The following is a 24,226-nucleotide window of genomic DNA, read 5'->3' as shown; positions in this document are numbered from 1 at the left end:
GTTCCCTGAGCTGGATAGCTATAAAAGACTCACCGAGGACAACTATGTAGAACAGCTTCCTTTGCAACAAACATCTGCCTGATCCTTTGTCTCTATGTCTTGCTGTGAATCTCGTCTCCAGGGATGCTGCAGCGTGCCCACCGGCCCCCCCACCACCATCTGCTCCTCTGATGTACGCTGTCAATGCGGAGCCTGCCTACCCAGCACCTGCCCACACGAGATCAGGCTCCTTCAGCCCACCTGCTGTGACACCTGCCACCCACCCTGCTGTGTGCCTGACTCCTGCGTGCCCGATTCCTACGTGCCAACCTGTTGGCTGCTCAACAGCTGCCACCCTACTCCAAACCTGAGCGGAATCTCTGTCACAACCTGCGTCCAGCCCTGTGAGGGTGAAGCAAAATCCTACTAGCCAAAGATATCTCAATGAGCTTGCCCGCATTGCCCTAAGGGACTGCAATTGTCATTAAGAGCTGCTCAGCAAATGGCCTTTAATAAGAAGCTCTAGAAAAAACGTCCTGACTCTGTGCCTTCAGTTTTGCAGAAGTGTTCTACGTTTCGAACAATGATTTCAAATAAGAAGTGGAAAAAATGCTATCATGGACCTCCTTGCTTTAAATAAACACCTCTCTTTCCCAAACCATGGACTGTCTCAATGTCTAATGCCATAATTACCCGACTCTTGACACATGTATGCATCATGAACCCATAAATATATCCAGCAGAATTACACTTTCTGATGACATCAACATAAATCTCATAGCCAAAAAGAGGTCACACAGGGATATGTAAATATGTGAAGAAAATTGCCTGGATAATAAAAGATATTATATTAAACTCTAAGTTTAGAATCACTTTAAATTCTAAGGTCCGTATCTATTTTTAATTTTAATTTTTTTCCCTGCCTCTGTAATTCACTTACATCCCTAAAGAGGCTAAGGAATTGGCAATTAGAGATCAACAAACTTGCAGAAGAGACCCCAAACACCGAGCTGAGCCACATTTTTTCCATTGTTTTGTTTAGGTGAAGCTTTGAATGTAAAACAGAACAGTTTTTGAATGTAAATCAAAACAGACAACTGTAAAGCCCTTCACAAATGAAATGTCACTCTGATTATGTAATATGTTATATTATTATTAGAGGCTATTCTAAAAATAGATACATACAACTTTTCATTCTAATCTGTTATTTAATGCAATACAGTAGACATTTATTAAATGCCTGTGTTCCAGGCATTGTCCTAAGTGCTTGACATAGACAAAGAAGATTAAGACACAATTCCCACTCTCAAAGAGTTACCTTTGGAGTAAGGAAGACAAATATAGATGAGAAACTACAATAGATAGTAGAATAAAATGTGAGAGCAGAGAAAAGAATGAAAACATCTAGAAGAACCACCTAAAATTTCTTTATGAAGGATACTCAAGCTGGAGTTTGAGGGACAAGTAGGATTTGAGAAGAAGCAAATGGAGGAAAGACAAAAGAAAAAATATTGTTATAAAGTACCTAGGAGTCTCCAACTTTCATTTCCATTTGATGTGTTCTATGATAAACATCAATGTTTAAGTCAAAATCAAACCAACTTCACAAACAAGTTCCTCTTCTCAAAATATATGAGGTTTACTAACCAATGACATTTAGTATTTTCCACTGATTTTATTTTAGCCAACTTCTTTCTCTTTTAGGCAGGCTAGGTTGGTCTTCCCTAATGTCTCCTCAGAGACAACAGATTCTATATATTGTGTTTATTCAACAAATCTGTAATTTAGACAACAGATTCTGTACATTTGCTATTTAACAAATTATGTACTTTAGATTCTACTTTCTGAATAATTTTGTGCTGATCATGGGGGATGTATGTAGAAATGTTAGAATCATAGTATGTTACACATTGGAGATTACTTGGCTCAACTTCCTTATCTGCCAACTTACAGTAAGGCAATTCAAGGTGAATTGAGGCAAAGAATGTGTGTAAGGTATTCCTCAAAGGAATTTACAATCTAATTGAAGACCTAAGATAGGAAAGCAAATAAACATACAAAGTAGGAAGTAAGTCAGTGAAAAAATTATTTCTATGAATGCCATTTTGCTAAATCATATTGGATCAAATCTCCTTCAAGAACCCACTGTGATTTTATGAATCTTGTGATTTCTTCTTTCTTGCATCTCATTTTAAAATATATAATTCCTGTGAAAATGAATGAAGACTGAGGTGATTTTCTTATAGTGGTATATTTAACAATAATAAAAAACAGCCCTGGGTGAATCTTTTCCGGTGGATTCACACTCTGACTCACTACAACACTGGTACAACTTTGAGAATAGAAACTGTTTTTTAAAAAAAGTCCACAGAGTAATACAATCTTTGGAAATTCACTATAGATTTATTAAAAATAATGAAAAGGGTTTCATCTTAGTCTATTCTGGCTATCACCTTGCTTGCTCAATAGAAACTGAATTATATCATCAATAAATAAGGTAAATATATCTGTGATGTATATATGCATATAGTCACCTGCAACATTCATCTGTAAGGAGCTATGTCTTGATCCAGTTAATCAAGTTGCATATTCTGAAATTATTCATTAAAAATCATATCATGTTAAGCATATTATTTAAAATTATTAGGGGGGGGATGAAGAGAAGAATTTAGCCTCTGAAACTATAGCTGATTTGTCACTTGGATTCATTATCCATAATTCATGCAAGATTTGGCATTCCAGAACCCTGTAAAGATAAAAGTGATTATCTAATGACAAGTCAATGAGTCAAAAACATGATTACACTAATAAGCTCAGGAACTCTTAATGGACAAGTAAATACCAAACTGATTAGAGAATCTTAGTGGGGAAGGGTGGCATAAATGCAAATAAGAGGAAGTCTTCTGATTGGACCAACACTCAATGAGAGGAGTATATAAGAGTCCCAAAGTGAGAAGAGACATTTCATTCGGGAAACCTCATCTTTCTTTTCTAGAAACCAAAAGCAAACCAGATTTCCAACACCATGGCTTGCTGTGCTCCCCTCTGCTGCAACGCCCGTACCAGCCCCGCCACCACCATCTGCTCCTCTGACAAATTCTGCAGATGTGGAGTCTGCCTGCCCAGCACCTGCCCACACACAGTCTGGTTACTGGAGCCAACCTGCTGTGACAACTGCCCCCCACCTTGCCACATTCCTCAGCCCTGTGTGCCCACCTGCTTCCTGCTCAACTCTTCCCAGCCCACCCCAGGCCTGGAAACCATCAACCTCACAACCTACACTCAGCCCAGCTGTGAGCCCTGCATCCCAAGCTGCTGCTGACCAATGGCCGACTCACTCAGTGCCTGGCAATAACACAGAAGCTGTCTATTTGATATTTACTTTCCTCGGTAGTTTATCAGATAATGATGTAGATCAGACGGCATAGATATGGAAAACCTAACTTTCATTTTCATGGAAAAAAATTTTTTTTAAATATGCTTATTTGGCTGAGTAACCCTTTGGTTCGTTTGGATAGATAGAGATCATCTATTATCAAAATAGTAGTGAAATCTATAAGACCTCATACTCTATTTTCTTGGTCATGTTGCTTCTTGGGTCCCATTTCTTGTATTGGGCATTTTCATAGAAGAAAAATAACTTTTGATGGTTTTCCAATAAACTTTGTTTCTGTGGCAAGCTGTGTTTTTCATTTATGTTAGAGTTTTTGGTATATTTCTCTCATTTAAAAAAAATAAAGGGAAGATAATTTTATTTTTTATTTTTAAATATAAATTTATGTATTTTAATTGGAGGTTAATTACTTTACAGTATTGTATTGGTTTTGCCATACATCAACATGAATCTGCCACGGCTGTGCACGTGTTCCCCATCCTGGACCCCCCTCCCTCCTCCCTCCCCGTACCATCCCTCTGGGTCATCTCAGTGCACCAGCCCCAAGCATTCTGTATCCTGCATCGAACCTGGACTGGTGACTCGTTTCATATATGATATTATACATGTTTCAATGCCATTACCCCAAATCATCCCACCCTCTCCCTCTCCCACAGAGTCCAAAAGATTGTTCTATACATCTATGTCTCTTTTGCTGTCTCACATACAGGGTTATCATTACCATCTTTCTAAATTCCATATATATGCGTTAGTATACTGTATTGGTGTTTTTCTTTCTGGCTTACTTCACTCTGTATAATAGGCTCCAGTTTCATCCACCTCATTAGAACTGATTCAAATGTATTCTTTTTAATGGCTGCGTAATACTCCATTGTGTATATGTACCACAGCTTTCTTATCCATTCATCTGCTGATGGACATCTAGGTTGCTTCCATGTCCTGGCTATTATAAACAGTGCTGCGATGAACATTGGGGTACACGTGTCTCTTTCAATTCTGGTTTCCTTGGTGTGTATGCCCAGCAGTGGGATTGCTGGGTCATAAGGCAGGTCTATTTCCAGTTTTTTAAGGAATCTCCACACTGTTCTCCATAGTGGCTGTACTAGTTTGCATTCCCACCAACAGTGTGAGAGGGTTCCCTTTTCTCAACACCCTCTCCAGCATTTATTGCTTGTAGACTTTTGGATCGCAGCCATTCTGACTGGAGTGAAATGGTACCCCACTGTGGTTTTGATTTGCATTTCTCCAATAATGAGTGATGTTGAACATCTTTTCATGTGTTTGTTAGCCATCTGTATGTCTTCTTTGGAGAAATGTCTATTTAGTTCTTTGGCCCATTTTTTGATTGGGTCGTTTATTTTTCTGGAATTGAGCTGCAAGAGTTGCTTGTTTATTGTTGAGATTAGTTGTTTGTCAGTTGCTTCATTTGCTATTATTTTCTCCCATTCTGAAGGCTGTCTTTTCACCTTGCTTATAGTTTCCTTTGTGGTGCAAAAGCTTTTAAGTTTAATTAGGTCCCATTTGTTTATTTTTGTTTTTATTTCCAATATTCTGGGAGGTGGGTCATAGAGGATCGTGCTGTGATTTATGTCAGAGAGTGTTTTGCCTATGTTCTCCTCTAGGAGTTTTATATTTTCTGATTTTACGTTTAGATCTTTAATCCATTTTGAGTTTATTTTTGTGCATGGTGTTAGAAAGTATTCTAGTTTCATTCTTTTACAAGTGGTTGACCAGTTTCCCCAGCACCACTTGTTAAAGAGATTGTCTTTAATCCATTGTATATTCTTGCCTCCTTTGTCAAAGATAAGGTGTCCATAGGTGCATGGATTTATCTCTGGGCTTTCTATTTTGTTCTATTGATCTATATTTAAAAAAAGAATCTCAGAGGAATGACTAAAACTAGCTTACTAACATGGCTTGCTAACTTTAAATTGCTTATCTTTAAATTCACCCTCTTTTCTCTTGCTCAGACAAATACAATTTGGGGGTGAAACATTTACTTACCTACACTTTGCCAGGTAGATCACATGTATTAACTCGTGTAACCCTTAAAACAGCATAAAAAGAAAAATGAAGCTTTATGAGTGATTCAACATTCTCAAAGTCACAAAGTTATTAAAAATACCAGGATTCAGCTCCTCGTATATCTATTTGACTTTCAAGCCCAATTCTTTCTATCACGTCACAGAACCCCCAGTGCTAACAGAGCCAGAAACTTAATAAACACAGTTATGACATTAACTTAAAATATGAAAAAGAAATAAAAGTATAAAAATCTTTAACAAAATCATCCAATCCAACTGTAATGGACAAGGATATATTGGCTTATAGATTAAAAGTGGCAGGTATTCAGTTCTAAGAGCTGAGTCATTTACTGGACCAACCATTTTGACTTCATCTTCCCTTGGAGAGAACTTACAGTGGTCAGTTCTAATAATAAGGCAATAGGAATACCCTTCTACCTGCCACAACACTACCCCAGTAATGAACAGAAGAGCAATATTTTCCAGGTGATTGTCTGAGGGCTAGAGCTAAAGTCTGATTAAACATGATTTAATCTACTACTTCATTTTACTTCATTTTACCAACCTACTTTTTTTAATTTTGCACAGATAATTTTTCCCAGCCTTAGATTACATATATATATATTAGAATAGATAATATATAAGTCTATATTAAATATTTATATATAAATATTATAATATATACATTAAGGTACACGTCAAACTCTGATAAAGCATTGAGCTAGAACCAAAAGCATACATGTGAAAAAGAAAACGAACAAGGAAGAGGAGAAGCAAATGCCTTTAAATAAATGTTTTTAAATGTCCTCATTGTCCCTGACACTGTCTCCAGAGAAGAATTTCTCAGAGGATCCCACAGGTTTATTAGAAGCTCGACTTTGAATGAACAGAACTTAGAAGCCACGGGGTAGATGGAACACAATCTAGGACACAGTCAACAAAGGATTTAGTCCATTTTCTCATTCACTTGGCCAACATTTCTTGCATGCCTCCCCCATGCCAGGCTTCAAATCCACACTAAGAGTATAAAGATAAAAGTAGTGTTATTATCTAAAGTTCCCTCACATTTCTCTCAAATCTGGTGAAGGAGACAGACAAGTGATTACAACCACAGTATACATGTTCTATGCATGTTGTACAAATGTAATTATAATACCATGGAATCTCTGCTGTGGCAGAGCTATGAGCAGTATGCCAAGCAAGCACACAGAGTAACTAAAACCCAGATTCATTTGATGATTCAGTGTCAGGGTGAGGGGCAGTTATGAAAAGGCTTCAAGCTATCCAAGCTAAGCATTAAAAGATGATGAGCCGGAATAAAAAAAGAAAAGAGATGACGAGGTGGAAGAGGTGAAGAGCAGAACTGGAGCTTACTAACTCATGGGCACATTGAAGATGGGAGAGGCTGGGGCCAACGAGAAAGAAGAAATGCAGAGACCCTGAAGTGGGCCCCAAGCAGAGAGGTTCAGGCTGAACCCTTGAAGCAGTGAGAGATTTGAAGCAAGAGACTAACAATCATATTTTACTTCTTATTTCTATTACTTCTTATGATCAGTCTCTGTGTCTTTACTGTCACGTATACCCCTACTGACTGTAAAAAGGTGTAATTAAAACTGGGCAAGTTCTAGACTCACAGACATATAGAACAGACTTGTGGTCACCAAGGGGAAGGGGAGTGGGGAAGGAAGGACTGGGAGTTGGGATTTGCAGATGTAAACTATTTTTTGTAGGATGATAAGCAAAAAGTTCCCACTGTATAGCACAGGGAACTATGTTGAGTATCCTATGATAAACCATAATATAAAACAACATTAAAAAAGAATGTCTGTGTATAACTGAGTCACTTTGCTATACAGCAGAGATTGACACAACACTGTAAACCAACTATATTTCAAAAAAAAAAAAAAACGGACAAGTTCATGAGTGGGTGTGCATGTATGTGTGTGTGTAGGTTTTCAAACTGTTGAAATTCATCAAGGATCACCATGTTTTTCCTGCACTTGCTTGAAGGAAAAGGGTACCTTTTCTTTCTAAAAATAAAATGTTTAGTATCTCTGACACATACTTTAAACTTACATTTTTAACCACATAAAAGGTAACTCAGTCCCAGTAGGTCCTATATTTAGTTCTTAACAAGTCGGTCACCAGGCTACCTAAAGCAAATCATCTTACCTGTCTAAGATTCATGATCCTAATTTAAAAACAAAGGAGAGTTATTCCCAGGTCTCTTAGACAATTGCAGAGAAAATACATTTTAATGAAGTACAAGTCCTTTCAATAAAAGATATGAGTTTATTCATAAACTTGGTATTTTATGACTCTTTCTAGTCTGTAATGCTAAGTCTTATTTCTAGTTCTAGAAACATACCATTCCACACAAAATAATAACAATTCCTTTATCCTAATAAGGTTGATTCAAAATAATATGCATTCTAAGTAAGAGACTGATGTTTTTCTGCCATGAAATTCTAACTGCAAGAGTCTGAAAACTCCTTTATAATACTTTTCTTTAAAATGTCAAAATAATTTCCTTCAGCTTATTTTTTATCCTTGGAACCCAGTCTTTTCTTTTCCTTCATAAATTATAACAACAGTAACTTATAAGAATACATTATGACATAAGACATATATGTATGACAAACCTTCCTCCAGACCCTAAGCTTCCTGAAAGCAGGGATGATGTCTATTTTGTTCACTATTGTATAATCACAGTTTCTGGCATATGGTACAGCTCAATAAATATCTACTGAATTATTTTTTAAATACTGGAAAAAAATATAAATCTGCCTGAGGAAAAGGGTGGTCAATTTGGCAGGTATTCACTCAAAGATTCATCTGGGGGAAATCCAGGGACATCAGTAAAGATCATGAACACTTTATTTCAAGCAGAGCCATAGAGAACTTTTTAAAATTTGAAATGTATTCATTTCTGTGCCAGCCATTTTCTCTAATTGTAGGTGTGAACTTTTAGGTAAATTTTGCTATTTCCTGTAAGGTTGCTCTTTAACTTAGTTTCTCTGCCTTCCTCTTCCCCTGAGTTTGATCTGTAACTTGCTTAGATAATGACAATAATTTACCTTTGCATTGCACTTCATCTATGGATTTTAACCCATTTTTATCTCATTCGAGCCTCACAATAATCTTCAGAGTTGAAGAATGTAGATAGAATTATCCTTATTTTACAGAGGAGAAAGATGAGCTTCCAAAAAGTTAATTGCTTGCCATAGCAAGAAAGGTAGCCAGCAGTGCAGCAACCAATTGTAACTCTTAATGGGGTGCTCTTGAATCCACACCTTCTCCAGGAAAAAACCACACAGACTTTCCCACCATCGTGCACTGAGATACAGGTAGACTTAACAGAAGAGAGGATAACCTTGGCTTGAAGGATGAGTGAATCCAAGTTGAGAGGAAATGGTCTGAGTTGTCAGGATGACCCTGGACAGGAGTCTGCACTGTGCTTACTCTTCATGCTGGACCATGCTTGAAGCCTAAAAGGTCTACTGGAACTAGAATACAGGTCTTCCTTACCACAGCTACATTTCACTTGGGGAGAAAATGTACTACTTTGGGGGGAAAAAAAAAAACAATGAACAAAATCGATTGTGGATAGATTAACATAGGTCTTTAACTTCACTTTCCATTGGTAGCAATATTGGTAGTGAAATTATTCTTCTAGTGTTTGAAAGTGAAAGAAAGTGAAGTCTCTCAGTCGTGTCCGACTCTTTGCCACCCCGTGGACTGCAGCCCACCAGGCTCCTCTGTCCATGGGATTCTCCAGGCAAGAATACTGGAGTGGGTTGCCATTTCCTTCTCCAGGGGATCTTCCCGACCCAGCAATGGAACCCATATAAGCTAAAAATTCAACTTTCCCACACTCGGTAGAGAAAGAAAATAAACCAGTTTTCGATAGAAATATACATGGTTAATGTGTAACCCACTCCAGTGTTCTTGCCTGGAGAATCCCAGGAACGGGGGAGCCTGGTGGGCTGCCATCTATGGGGTCGCACAGAGTCGGACACGACTGAAGTGACTTAGCAGCAATGTGTATATGAGAGAATGCTTTAACCTAACAGTTATGAAAGAAATACAAATACTATAACAATGGAATTTCATATTCACCTGACAAATTGACAAACACTTTTAAAATAATATATCCATCAAAGTATACAGAAACAGGAATTTTCAAATAGCAATTGGGAATATGTAAACAGAAAAAAATACCTAAATAAAATGATTCTGGAGAGCAATATGGCAATGAATATCAAAGGTCTTAAAATATCATTAAATAACATTTGCTCCAATAATTCTATCTAATAATTAGTCCTCTTCCTGAAATGACCAGACATGTGCATAAAGATTTATGTACACAGTTGTTACTATTGCCACAATTATCTTAGAAGAAAAGTTGCAAACAGTTTAAATGATTAATATATGAGATTTCTAAGCAATTTAGAAGTACAATTGTATGATGAACACTAGGAAATACTTAAAATAATATTATCAAATATACTTAAGAATATAAGATCATGAAAATATATATATTTAAGTGAAAATGCAAGTAATAGAATGGTATATACAATGTGATTCCAGTGGTGTCATAAAATGATAAACAAGTTATAGAAAAATGACTAGAGGGATATATATAAATGCTGATAGATAATTTCTCTTGATGATAAGGTGTTGTGGAAAATTTCTTTATATATTTCTATATAGTCTGCATTTTTAATGAATATGCAACACTTTACAATAAAAATGGGATAATAGTGTATGTCTCCATATTAATGTAAGTTAGATCTTCAAAAGTCCCAGCACTACAATACTACTAATACAATGTTACATGTATATTATGTGTCAATTAAAAGTCAGTTAATTTATTAAAGTCCCCAAAGCTAAAAGAGAGTTACTAAAAACAAGTTATCTTTAAAAGAAGAATAGTTCATCGAACGAATTGATAACAGATAAAGGTAAAGAAAATAAAAACTGACCAGCACGAGAGAAAAGCCCTACGCCCTACAGCTGTGCTCTCACGCATATTCCCCATCAGGGCTGGCGCTGGAATTATAATAGCAGAAGCCACTGATGACACCTCATAAAGCTTGTGTCCCAGTGACAAATGGCAAGAGTAATCTGTTCAAATTTAGCAGTGAACTCAAACAAAAGCTAATTAGGAAAATAAATTTACAAGCATCTAAATGTCAAACCAGTCAAAGGATAATGGGTACACTAACATAAACAAGAATCAGGAAAGAAGCCTTCCGGTTGGACCAACACCCACTGGAGAGGGTATATAAGAGCCCCAGAGCAAAAAAGAGACATTCGCACTTCAGGAGACTCATCTTCTTTAAACCAAATCAATAAAAAACACAGCTTCCCAACACCATGGCTTGCTGTGCTCCCCTCTGCTGCAGCGCCCGTACCAGCCCCGCCACCACTATCTGCTCCTCTGACAAATTCTGCAGATGTGGAGTCTGCCTGCCCAGCACCTGCCCACACACAGTCTGGTTACTGGAGCCAACCTGCTGTGACAACTGCCCCCCACCTTGCCACATTCCTCAGCCCTGTGTGCCCACCTGCTTCCTGCTCAACTCTTCCCAGCCCACCCCAGGCCTGGAAACCATCAACCTCACAACCTACACTCAGCCCAGCTGTGAGCCCTGCATCCCAAGCTGCTGCTGACCGACAGCTGCCTCACCCAGTTCCTGACACAGAGTCAACCCAGAAGCTTTAGTGCTCACCTGTCTCAGTACTGCAACTAACTGTGGCTCCGCTTTCGAAGTTGGAACAAGGATGGCATTATCACAGACAACCCTCACAAAAAAGAAACCAAGAGACTTTCGATGGCTGTGTAGTAGACGTCAGTGAACAAGGACAGCTGGAATAGGTAGATGCCTATAGGCTTCCCAACATTGTTCAGTTCCTTCATGTTAAATTCTATCTTTCTTTGGTGCTTTGGGAATTCTGTTTCCAGTCTTGAATGGTATCTTTCTGGAAATTGAGGCGCTTCTTCATGATTATTCTAATAAAGTTTACATCTCTGGCATAACACAAATGTCTATAATTACTCCCATTTATTTTTGTTAACGCATCAAATGTATTTGTTAACTCCAAAGGTCAGCATTTTAAGAAACTCAGAACATCTGCAAAACTGAAAAGGGTGGCAGTACAGACAAATACTTCTTGCTTTTGTTGTTCTTGTTGTTTTAAGAAAACTAAACGGCGTTGCATATAAAATGGTCCAGGATATCAGCATAATATCCCTAACTTGTCCTTCCTTCAAAATGGTTGAAGGTAGATTGGGAAACACCAAATATGATCCAAAGACCAAATATGACCTAATATATCAACTAATCTAGATGCCAGATCTATTTGTGCAAAAAATATACAGCAATATTATTCATTCAATAAACATACTAAGTACCTATTATGTACCCTATTTTACCATCTCTGCTAAAAATGAACTGATTGTCTGGAAAGTAAGGCAAATATATATACAATATCCACTCACTCCCTCATACAATTAACAATTATTTATTGAATGCTAGCATTCTATTATAATAAAAATATATGAATTATACTGTATAACACAGGGATCTATACTCAAAATCTTGTAATAAGGTATAATGGAAGAGAATTTGAAAAAGAAGTATTTATATGCAGGGCCTTCCCAGGTGGTGCTAGTGGTAAAGAACCTGCCTGCTAATGCAGGAGACATAAGAGACACAGGTTCAATTCTTGGGTCAGAAAGATCCCCTGGAGAAGGGCATGGCAATCTACTTCAGTGTTCTTGCCTGGAGAATCTCATGTAGCCTGACAGGCTACAGTCCCTGGGGTCACAAAGAGAGGAACACAACTGAAGCAACTTAGCACACACACATATACGTATGTATAACTGCTATAAACTTGAAATTAACACCACATTGTAAACTAACTATACTTCAATTTAAAAAAGGTGAGTCAAAAATGTGCATTAGAGAAGTGCTGTGGTATGGAAAAATGGAGAACAATTAAGAAATTAAGATTTAAGTGATAAAAAGGAGAAAACACACAGTCAAAGACAAATTGACCGAAGCTGGAGATCAAATGAATATGGAAAAGATGTCGAGAGATACTAGGCAGCAGTGTAAGGTCACCAATTTAAAAAGGAATGCTGTGTTCTGCTCTAGAAATGTCAAAACGCAAGTGACATATCTAAATGAAGTTTGTGCTGTGCTGTGCTTAGTCGCTCAGTTATGTCCAACTCTTTGTGACCCCATGGACTTCCCACCAGGCTCCTCTGTCCATGGGGATTCTCCAGGCAAGAATACTGGAGTGGGTTGCCATTCCTTCCTCCAGGGGATCTTCCCAACTCAGGGATCGAACCCAGGTCTCCTGCACTGCAGGTGGATTCTTTATCGTCTGAGCCACCAGGGGAACAAATGAAGTTTAGGCAACCGGAATTTGTGATTGTGTTCTAGAAGGAAGCACATATATGAGGGAAGGTGAGGAAGTCTGTGTAAAAGATGATAGTCAAGAGAAAGCTGTTTTGCACGCGCACTGAATGAAATTCTATGAGGTTGCCATAGAATGGCTTTTGAGCGATAAAGAGCTGACTGGAAATACCAGAAGTCATTCAGTACTAATGGACTTTGAATTCCCAGCCTATCTAGAGGGGCCAAAGCTCTTTGTGTACCTTGGGGATTCTACTGATATTCCAGAAGAACACACCAAAAGAGTAAGGATCACAACTTTGGGAAGAGAACACATGAAATTATACCTGCCCTGGAAAATTCTAAAACCTAACCTGAGAGGAGCAAGGGGATCTTCCAGAGATTTGACGTCTTGTCAGAACAAAGCCCGACACTCAAAACTCTGCAACATAATTGAAATTTCCTAAAATGTATTCTCTAAAATGGATAGCATATAATTTAAAATTTCCAGACACATGAAGAAGCAAGAAAATCTCACCTATAAACAAGAGAAAAAGCTGCCAATAGAAATAGATCCATAGATATATAGATGTTAGAATTAGCAGACAATATCTTAAAACAGGTATTATCAATATTTTCATGGATTTAAAGGGAATGATGGACAAAAGGTAAAAGGAAAAGAATGGACAAGATGAGGAATCTCACCAGAAAAAGTAAAAATTTTTAATTCTATATGATAAATTAATAATAAATTAAATTTATTTAAATTAAGAGGGAAGCAAATGAAAATTCTAGAACTAAAGACTGTAATAAAAAAAAAGTCAATAGTTGCCATTAATACCAGAATAGAAAACGCCAACTAAATCTTCTGGGCCAGTGTCAAGTAGTCCAATATGCATGAAATCGGAATTCCAGAATGATAGGCAAGTGAAAATGTGGCAGAAAAACTGGGGGAGGGGAAGCTGAAAATTTTCCAAATTTAGTGATGTATTTCAGTAACTCACAAATTCAAGAATCTCAAGCAGGATAAATACAACCTAAACAAACACACACACATACACCATCTAGATATATCATGTTCAAACTGCTGAATTAACAAAGATCAATAGAATATATTTTTTTAAATGAGGGGGAAACCCACATTACAAAGAGGGTATCAAAGAGTAAAAGGATGTCTAATTTCTATACAGTTAAGAACTTTTAGCCTAGTGTTGAAATATAAGGAGAATTACTAAAATCAAAGCCAACTTTGCTCAATGAATAATAAATTCTAAGAGACTATTTTAATCCTCTATCTTAAGTCTCCAGGTTTGGTTTTGGTTGGTTGGTTGTTTTTCCATTATCAGCTATTTAAGGAAGAAGTCCTCAGAGTTAGAAAAAAATTGTTTATTCTGAATTATGAAAATTTTAACTTTGTCGGAGTAATGGGCTACCCGCCCCCCATAAAGATCTTGAACATTCTGCAGACAATTTGCTCTGTACACTTTTTAAAATGAAATAAATACCACAATCAAAGGCAAGAAAACTGAAAATTGGAGATAAAACTTAACAAAGAACCCAGAAAACTTACATCTCAGATCCCTATCCATTCAGTACTGCCCCAGGGAGTTCATCCAATGGAATTGCTGGAACTCATACAATAGAACTTTATTCCCAAGTTTCAACATATTCAATTTTCATGAAATTGAGGCCTTCAAAATTAAATAAATAAGTAAATAAGAGAAAACGACTTTCATGTCCCAGAAGAAATGCCTTTTGCAACTTTCTTCTTTCTATACTGAAGTGTAGTTAACGAAGGTTTAGCTTCCTGAGACTAAAAAATTATAACAGAATTTGTATTTCATTCTTATAGAGATACAGATAAAAATCAGTATCTCTAATATAAAAGTGAAGCATAGGAAAAGTGGAGAAGGCAAGTTTCAGGAAATCAAAGGTTACAACTCCGTGTTTTGATAACCAATTTATATTTTGGCATGTAGGGCAAAAGTGATGCCCATCAGTTACGTAAAGTGACTTTTCAGTTTGCACATGGGCATGTATGATTCTCACACACACACTTCAAATTCAGTACACACTCCTCCTCCATGTGAGCACAGCAAGACCACAAACAGCATTGAAGATGGCTAATCACACAGAACTCTTTTATGGTGGTGGCACAAACAAATAAATGGCATTTACATGAGTTGTAATATTAATTTCAAAAGGAGACATGAGCAGTTTTCAATGCACAGGATCAAAATCTGTAGGGATATTATTTCCCTTATGTGTAATCAGTTGTATCTATAATTACTGATTGCCCAAATTTTCTCTTTCTTTCCTCATTCTGTCAAAAGGACAATGCTTCCTATGAAGATTTGCTGAAACAAGTGCTTTATCCTACTGGCACATGGAGATGGTATCCTTATTTAGAAACCTGAAGTTATGTCTCTTTTATGAAGCATAAAACTCTTCTTCAGCAAATCAACAACACTAATGAATGTTCATATGAAAACTGGCAGCGGAAAACATCCGGTGTAGTCTGTAAATACCCATTTGAAGTGGGGTATATATAAAAGTCTCGGGAGGGAATGAGACTTTTGGAGGCGGGCAGTTGGAGTTTTGCAACTAGTCTTTATCCTTCAGTCCTGATAGAATGGCTTCTGACTGTTCCCCCACGGGCTGCTCTTCTGAATCCAGTGCCAGGGCTTCTGACTGTGCGCTTGCTTCAACCTGTTCCGTGGAAACCACATGTCTCCCCAGCGCCTGCGCTACATCCAGTTGCCAGACTCCCAGCTTTCCATCCGGGGCTCGTTTGCCAACTGGGTGCCTCCCGCCGGCCTGCTTTGCTGGGAGTTGTAATATTCCGTGCGTGGTGGGGAACTGCGCCTGGAGTGAGGATGGTGTGTTCAACAGTAACGAGAAGGAGACAATGCAGTTCCTGAATGACAGGCTCGCCAGCTATCTGGAGAAGGTGCGCGGGCTGGAGGAGTTGAATGCCGAGTTGGAATGCAGGATCCGAGAACAGTGTGAAGAGGATGTGCCGTTGGTGTGCCCTGATTATCAGTGTTACTTCGACACCATTGAAGATCTCCAACAAAAGGTCTAGTATCTCATCACCCTAATGTTCCACCTTCCCAGTCTGTGATGTGCTTTATGTTTGTACTACGAGTCTGTTCTATGGAGGGAAACCCGGGAAAGGGGAGGGACTTCCCGGAGGTAACGTGATGTAGAGGAAAGGGTACTGGACAAAAAGTCAGCAAACAGGGTGACTGGTGGTCCAATGGTTAAGACACTGTGCTTCCACTGCAGAGGGCTCAGGGTCCATCCCCGGTGGGGGACTAAGACCCCACATGCCATGCGGCATGGCCAAGAAGAATAGAGCGGGGAAAAAAGTCAGTAAACGTCAGCGCTAGCCTATATGCTGCCGCTAATTACCAAGTGACCATAATAAACTCGCTTATCCCTAAATTTACCTTTATCAGCTAGAGAATGAGGAAAAGCAGTGTTATATCTAAAATTATTTCTCTGTGTAACAGTGTACATGTACATTATTTAACATAGATATGGAAATGTCATATTTTTAATCATATAATTTTACCTAGTAATTATGTCCTTTTTTTACTGATAAATTTTTATTATTATGGGTGGAGATGTAGTCATAATATAAACTCCTAGAGAGAAATCTATCTAAGTTCAGTGGCCAAGGAATACTGCAAAAATGTTTTAAGTCATTAAAAAAAAATAAAACTTTTTATTTCTCTATTTTGTTTATAAATTGGCCCTCCTTATTCCTTCATGAAATGATGTGGTCAATAAAAGCAGGCTGAAAGCTATTCTATATTTTCTTACAAAGACTTTTAAAAGATAAACACTGGCATAGTTATTAAATGAGTAGATATGTGGGTTTCTTTCAAAGAACCATTCACGACATAGGAACTTACTTTCCAGATCTTGTGTACGAAGGCCGAGAATTGCAGACTCGCTGTACAGCTTGACAACTGCAAACTGGCTGCTGATGACTTTAGGTCAAAGTAAGTTTAATTTGAACTTTTTTTTCTTGACGGAAATTGCTTTACAATGTTGTGGTAGTCTCTGCCATATATCAGCATGAACCAATCATAATTATATATATATGTATATCCCCTTTCTCTTGAGCCTCTCCCGCCCCAATTCCACCCCTCTAGGTCACCACAGAGCACAAGGCTGGACTCCCTGTGTTATACAGAAGCTTCCCATGAGCTATTTATTTTCCCCATGATAGTGTGTGTATGTCCATGTCACTTTCTCAACTTGTCCTACCCTTTCCTTCCCCTTGCTGTGTCCACCAGACCATTCTCTACATCTGCATCTCCATTTCTTCTCTGTAAATAGGTTCATCAGTACTATTTTTTTAGATTCCATACATATATATGCATTAATATATTTGTTGTTCTCTTTCCAACTTATTAATGATTCCCTCTGTATAATAGGCTATTGGTTTATCCTTCTCACTACAGTTGACTCAAATTTTTTTCTTTTTATGGCTGGATAATATTCCATTATATGTATTATCACAATGTATGTATGTATCTTTACATACATATATGTACATGTATGTATCTTTATGTGTGTATGTATGAATGTAAGTATCTTTATCCATTCATCTGTCAATGGAAATTTAGGTTGCTTCCGTGTCCTGCCATGAACACTGGAGTGCATGTGTCTTTTGGAACTATGGTTTTCTCAGGGTATATACCCAGTAGTGGGATTGCTGGGTCATATGGTAGTTTTATTCCTAGTTTGCTAAGGAATCTCCATACTGTTCTCCATAGCAGCCATACCAATTTATATTCCCACCAACAGTGCAATAGGTTCCCTTTTCTCTACATCCTCTCCAGTATTTAATGTTTGTAGTTTTTTTGATGATGGCCATTCTGATTGGTGTGAAGTGATACCTCATTGTAGTTTTGATTTACATTTCTCTAATAATGAGAGATGTAGAGTACCTCTTCATGTGTTTATTGGCCATTTGTATGTCTTATTTGGAAAAATGTCTGTTTAGGTCTGCCCATTTTCTGACTGGACTGTTTATTTCTCTGATATTGAGCTGTATGAGCTGCTTATATCATGGACTTAGAAGCAAGTCCAAGCTAGAGTAAGACCAGATCTGAATTTGAACTTAATATATGGTAGGCTGTTTCACTTCGTCTCTCACATACCTACATGCACACATCACAAGTATTCCCTTTATAATATTTTTTCAAGCTAAGAATGCTCACAAAGCTTGAATTTTTCATGATTTGGGGTGTAGAAGAAACTATGGCATGTGGGTTCCTTGATGTCATGTGTCCCTCATCTGTATGCCTCAGCACTTTTCTCAGTGTCCAGCAGAGTAAGCATTGACTGTATCTCTTTTGCTGTAAAAGGTATGAGTCTGAACTCTCTCTTCGCCAGCTGGTAGAGACAGACATTAGTGGCCTGCGTGGGATTCTGGGAGAGCTGACTGTGTGCAGATCTGATCTGGAGGCCCATGTGGAGTCTCTGAAGGATGATCTCCTTTGCCTTAAGAAAAGCCATGAAGAGGTGAGGAAAATGGCAAAATCACTGAAGGACTCTCAAAGTGACAAAGTTAAGCTGGGAGAGCTCATGTTGTGTATATACATAGAACTTGAGTAGACGTTGATCGATGTGCAAGAAAATCACTGTAGGCACTGTTACTATTCAGCCTGATCATTCTGGAATATCTCTGAACGTAAATGTAAAATGACCACTGGCCAGTGCCAAATGGAGGAACTTCACCTGCCATTATTTTGGGGGAGAAGGTAGCTCCACAAATAGCTTTCCTGGGTGTTTTATACCACTCTTATCTCTAACCCATAAAGTATGAAAATCAAGCTGATAATTGCAGAGTGTGAAGGTTGTTTCATAAAGGAGAAAAGATTCATGCAATATTTAGACTGATTTTTTTAATATTCTGCATTTATAAACTTTTGAAATCATCAACGTGAATTATATAATTATCCTATATTTATGAAGCTGACAAATGAAAAGCTGAATGATGTTACAGAGTATATCTTCCTTTTGAACATTTGTTTATGATAATAGTAACTAACATTGAGACCTTATGAGGCACTTAGGACTTGTTTAAGTGTTTTCTATGAATATGAACTCTCATATATCTCACAATAACTCTCTTGTAAAGGTAAAATCATACCCATTTCACAGATGAAAAAACTGAGCGATGAAAGGAGACTCAAGCTAGGCAATCTGAATCTAAATCTCACACTTTTACTCACTACTGCAAAAAACAGAAATAGGGCGCTATTGGTACATCGCGTTGAATTTTTTCCCCACCAGTCTGACATTCTTTACTCCATTTCCAACTCAGGAGGTCAACGTGCTTCGTGGACAGCTGGGTGACCGACTCAGTGTGGAGCTAGACACGGCCCCCACCACAGATCTCAACAGGGTCTTGGATGAGATGCGTTGTCAGTATGAAACTGTGCTTGCCAGCAACCGCAGAGACGTGGAAGAATGGTTCGCTGCTCAGGTTGGCACTTAGAGCAATAAAATGACAGGTATGCAGACTTCTGCCTAATTTGCGTATTCTAATCATGCCTGTATTTCAGACAGAGGAACTGAATCAGCAGCAGCTATCCAGTGCAGAGCAGCTGCAGGGCTGCCAGACGGAGATCTTGGAACTGAAGCGCACAGCCAACACTCTGGAAATTGAGCTTCAAGCACAGCAGAGCCTGGTATGTAAGGGCAAGACCACTCTGTTTTGTCACTGAAGAATCATGCTTAAGATATTAACTATCCCCTATTCTGTAACCCAAAGGACAAACCCACAGTTCATGCAGCAGAAGGTCTGAATTTCCTTCCCTTTTTCAAGGATGCTGTTTACCCAGCTAGAAGCAGAAGTGATAGGTCAACAGTTTGTAATGTACCACTAGGATGTCCTGACCTTCCTTTCTGGGCTTGGGCATGATCCTGCAGCATCCTCCAGAGACAAAGAGAGAAGGGGGACAGAAAGGAGCAGAACGAGAGAGGAACTTACAAACCAAAGGCTCTCCTTTGAAGAAATGTCTGTTTAGGCCCTCTGCCCATTTTTTGAATGGGTTGTTTGTTTTTTTAAAAATTGAGCCACATAAGTTGCTTGCAAATTTTAGAGATGTTGGTTTCATGGTTCACAAATATTTTCTCCCACTAACTCTTTTGTGATTTGGGCCAATTTTCCAAGCTCACCATCACATTTAAAATGAAGATACTCAGACTTTACATTTTATAACTATCCTAAACTTTCCCAGGATGCACACCTCAGCTGGACCCTTCTCTGTACCATGCTTCACCCAAGCAGCAAGAATACCTTGAAAAGATATTTTCAAGAATATCTTGAAAAGCATTCAAGATTACACTAAGCATTTCCATTACCATGAAAGCCACATTAGGTCCTATAGAGAATGTCTAAATGAATAATAGCTGAGCATTCATCTTGTGAGAGGCACAGTGCTAACTTAATTCTCACACTAACCTTATGGGGTAAATCCCTCCACTGACCCCATTATACAGATGAGGAAAACTGAGGCTCAGATCAAGTAACAGGGGTTCATACAAGTTTTAAGTGGCAAAAGTGGAAGCTGAATCCAAGTGGTTCAATCTCAGAGCCTCTTCTCTTAACCACACTAGGAGCCAGGAGCCCATTACAACATTTTCTCTCAATGCTTTTGATCCTTCTTAGGCTACACGAGTATGTTATAGGTCGCAGAGGTCATAGTGGTAATGATAACTCTTACTACCTTTAAAATTTTCCAGGCACTCTTTTAGACACTTTATGTATATTTACTCATTTAACCCTCCAACCATTCTATGAGGTTGGTACTTTGCATTCTTTGTTTTTTATACAGTAAAACTGAGTTCAGACTGATGGCTTTTCAGTTCAGTTTTGATCTTAACAGGACTTTTGACAACATGGTGTTTCCAGGGTGGTAAAATAGTAGGAGATTTGGGGCTTTTAAAATGTATTTATACTAAATAAATAATGCCCAAACTGGAAAAAAAAAAAAAACTGAGGCTCAGAGAAGCTAAGTAATTTTCCAAAGTCACATAGCTGGAAAGATAAAGAGTAGAGCAGGGTTGGAAAACAGGCAATCTGGCCCCAGAGATTGTTCTACAACCCCCTTCTTTACACTCTTTCCTTCTGCAGACAGAATCTCTGGAATGCACCGTGGCAGAGACTGAGGCCCAGTACAGCTCGGAGCTGGCCCAGATACAATGTCTGATCGATAACGTGGAGAACCAGCTGGCTGAGATCCGCTGCGACCTGGAGCGGCAGAACCAGGAGTATCAGGTGCTGCTGGACACCAAGGCCCGGCTGGAGTGTGAGATCAACACATACCAGGGGCTGCTGGACAGCGAGGACAGCAGGCAAGTTCCACACGATCCCTCTTAAAATCCCCCAGAGTCACAAAGAGGCTCTTGAAGGACCATCCTGTTTCCCAAAGATCTGGCCATATTCAAACCTCCTTAAAGGTGTTAAAGGATATTCTTAAAGAGTGATGAAAAGCAGCAAGGCTAGTCACATGACAATTGAAATGTTCAAAATGTTCTAAATTTCCAAGGCAGAAAAAAATATAATATGTAACATTTCAAGCTGGGACTTTCACTTTGCTCCTGACTTCAGGAAACTCAGGAGAAATATTCCAGGGTACTGAATGATTTAACTACTAGACAAATGACAAAATATGCATAACTTTTGGCTAATGGGACCTAAATAGGCATTAGAAAGCAATGGAATTAATAACACTGCTGTATGTGATATATTAACATGAAAGATGTTAAGAGAGTAAATCCTAAGAGTTCTCATCACAAGGAAAAAATATTTTTCCTTTTCTTTTACTTTATATCCGTATGAGCTGATGGATGCTCAGTAAATTTATTGTGCTAATCATTTCATGCTGTATATAAATCAAATCATTATGCTGTACACCTTAAATTTATACAGTGTTGTATGTCAAGTATATCTCAATAAAACTGGAAGAAGAAAAAAAGGAAAGTCAGTAACACACATAAGATGGCATTTGCCAACTAAAGAAAATACATAAAAGTTTATCCAACTGTCTCTGCTACAGTGAACATGAAGTGACAATTCTGGGTCCAGGGATAAAACAGGCTTCATTCAAATGTTATTCTGAAAACAGAGTTCAAAATATAATTTGAAGGGCAAATTTTGGCATGATTTTTTTCTGAGTTGACATTTTATCCAGCTTCTCCATATTGAGATTAGTTAAAAATGGATTTTTCACAGGCTTCCCTGTAACCCATGTTCTGCAACAAGCATGTCAAATGACACTTGTGAGCCATGTTCGGCGTACGTAATTTGCACAGTAGAAAACAGCTGTCCCTGAAGGTTAAACACCCAACCCAGCAGATGGAGGAAGGGAAGCCAGCAGAATCCTTGAAAGAAGACGGTGCTTCAATCAGGGACATCCAAACTTGAAATTCAAGTTAAGAAGGCTTTTGTATTCTAAAATTGTCCTCTAAGCATGCACGAAGTATCTCTATTCTGTCATTTCCTCTCCTGCTTGCTTATTTGTGATATTCTAGGAGTCTGTAAAGCTTTCTTGCTGCTCTCCAATAAAATGTTTTCATTCCTTTAGCACGATAAATACTTGCCTCGTAGCTCATTACTGTTAATATAATAACCATTTGATGCCAAGGTAATTGTCTAAACCCATGCCAGTAGTTTGGTTTTGCCTAAACCCAGAAGGAAAATATTTGTTAACTCCTTGAATACAAATAGATTAGCTAATTCATATAAAATGTCATATATCATGGAAGATAGGTGTATATATCATTCTGAGAAGAAACACTTGAGAATATTAATTATAAAAGTACTAGATTCCTTTTTTTTCAATTTGGCAGCTGCTGCTGCTGCTGCTACTGCTGCTAAGTCGCTTCAGTCGTGTCCGACTCTGTGCAACCTCATAGACGGAAGCCCACCAGGCTCCCCCATCCCTGGTATTCTCCAGGCAAGAACACTGGAGTGGGTTCCCATTTCCTTCTCCAATGCATGAAAGTGAAAAGCGAAAGGGAAGTCGCTCAGTCATGTCCGATTCCCAGAGACCCCTTGGACTGCAGCCCACCAGGCTCCTCCATCCATGGGATTTTCCAGGCAAGAGTACTGGAATGGGGTGGCATTACCTTCTCTGCAATTTGGCAGAGGAAAGGGAAAAATCACTCATAATTTCATACCCCAAATATCCATTGTTGGTATTTGGGGAACTTCCAGTTTTCTTTCCTATAATGGTAGTAATCATAGTTGCATATGCATATAATATTAACCTATTTTTTCACTATGTTATCTAAGCATTTTCCTTCCTAATAAAAATATAAGATTGTTTCATGATCATTATTTTGTGGTTTCATAAAATACCTTAAGGTACACTGGTCTGTTATTGGACATGTAGGGTATAAGAATGAATATTTTTACATATTTAAATGGCAAAGTAGAGAACTGCCAGAAAGATAAAGTAGACCTGTATTTCCCTATTTCCCTTCCTAAGTATGGCTAGAAACCCTGGAAGTCATATATAAAACAAAAGCAGACTCTGAAAAGTTGGAAGAAGCCAAACCATCTAGATTCCTTGCTGTTCAGGGAACAACAGAGTGGTGAATTCCCTGGGGTTTTGTTTTGCCTCATATACGCTGGAATTGTGAGCTGGAGAAACCGAGAACCCAGTAACACCAGCTGGTACAGACAGAAAAAAAAATGCTCCAAGAAGAGGAGAATAAAGGGAAGAAAAGGGAGGCAAGGTTTCTAAACTTCACTTGAACTGACAAAATGTCAAGTCCAGTAGACCATGATATGCATATATGCTGTAATACCTAGAGCAATTGCTTTCAAAGATATACAAAGAAATACACTTAAAAACATTATAGACAAATCAAAGTGGAATTCTGAAACATGTTCAAGGAAGGCAGGAAAAAGAAAAATGAAAAAAACCCAGAGAGAACAAACAGAAAACAAAAAAGGAAGTGTGGACTTAAGCCCTACCATATCAATAATTACAATAAATAGAAAAGGTATAAATACATCAATTAAAGGACAGAGATTGGAAGAATGGATTAGAACAAGCATGACACAATTCTATGCTTTCAGCAAGAAGATCACTTCAAATACAATGGTATAGGTACCATTGTAAGTAAAGGGATTGAAAACAAAACAAATCACACAATTGTTCATAGAAGCTTTATTGATAATAGCTAACAACTACAAACAACCAAAATGTGCTCAAAATCTTAAGGTCATTATGCTAAGTGAAAAAAAGATAGTCTTAAAGGGTCAGATACTGTATGAGTCTATTTACATGACATTCTTGAAATAACAAAATTATAGAGATGGAGAACAAATAGGTGTAGCATGAAGGAGATCTTTGTGTTGGTTGAATTGTTGCACATCTTAATTG

At 38.1% G+C, this 24,226-nt stretch overlaps 3 protein-coding genes across 3 annotated transcripts; all 3 read left to right on the top strand.

Annotated features, from left to right (window-relative positions):
- Nucleotides 1-2,934: 2,934 nt before the first annotated feature.
- Nucleotides 2,935-3,654, top strand: LOC133231603 (keratin-associated protein 3-3-like). Its single transcript, XM_061389965.1, has one exon. It carries the CDS (start codon nucleotides 3,005-3,007, stop codon nucleotides 3,299-3,301), a length of 297 nt encoding a protein of 98 aa, XP_061245949.1. The 5' UTR covers nucleotides 2,935-3,004; the 3' UTR covers nucleotides 3,302-3,654.
- Nucleotides 3,655-10,704: 7,050 nt separating this feature from the next.
- LOC133231602 (keratin-associated protein 3-3) lies at nucleotides 10,705-11,446 on the top strand. The gene has a single exon (XM_061389964.1). It carries the CDS (start codon nucleotides 10,777-10,779, stop codon nucleotides 11,071-11,073), a length of 297 nt encoding a protein of 98 aa, XP_061245948.1. The 5' UTR covers nucleotides 10,705-10,776; the 3' UTR covers nucleotides 11,074-11,446.
- Nucleotides 11,447-15,370: 3,924 nt separating this feature from the next.
- Nucleotides 15,371-22,361, top strand: KRT40 (keratin 40). Its single transcript, XM_061389963.1, has 7 exons — nucleotides 15,371-15,882; nucleotides 16,731-16,813; nucleotides 18,188-18,344; nucleotides 19,150-19,311; nucleotides 19,391-19,516; nucleotides 20,965-21,185; nucleotides 22,066-22,361. Exons 1-7 carry the CDS (start codon nucleotides 15,436-15,438, stop codon nucleotides 22,163-22,165), a joined length of 1,296 nt encoding a protein of 431 aa, XP_061245947.1. The 5' UTR covers nucleotides 15,371-15,435; the 3' UTR covers nucleotides 22,166-22,361.
- Nucleotides 22,362-24,226: the final 1,865 nt, after the last annotated feature.

This window comes from Bos javanicus, chromosome 19 (genome assembly GCF_032452875.1).
Source record: "Bos javanicus breed banteng chromosome 19, ARS-OSU_banteng_1.0, whole genome shotgun sequence".
NCBI classification, from domain to species: domain Eukaryota; kingdom Metazoa; phylum Chordata; class Mammalia; order Artiodactyla; family Bovidae; genus Bos; species Bos javanicus.
Note: the sequence above shows the minus strand (reverse complement) of the source record. Positions and strands in the feature narration are given on the sequence as shown.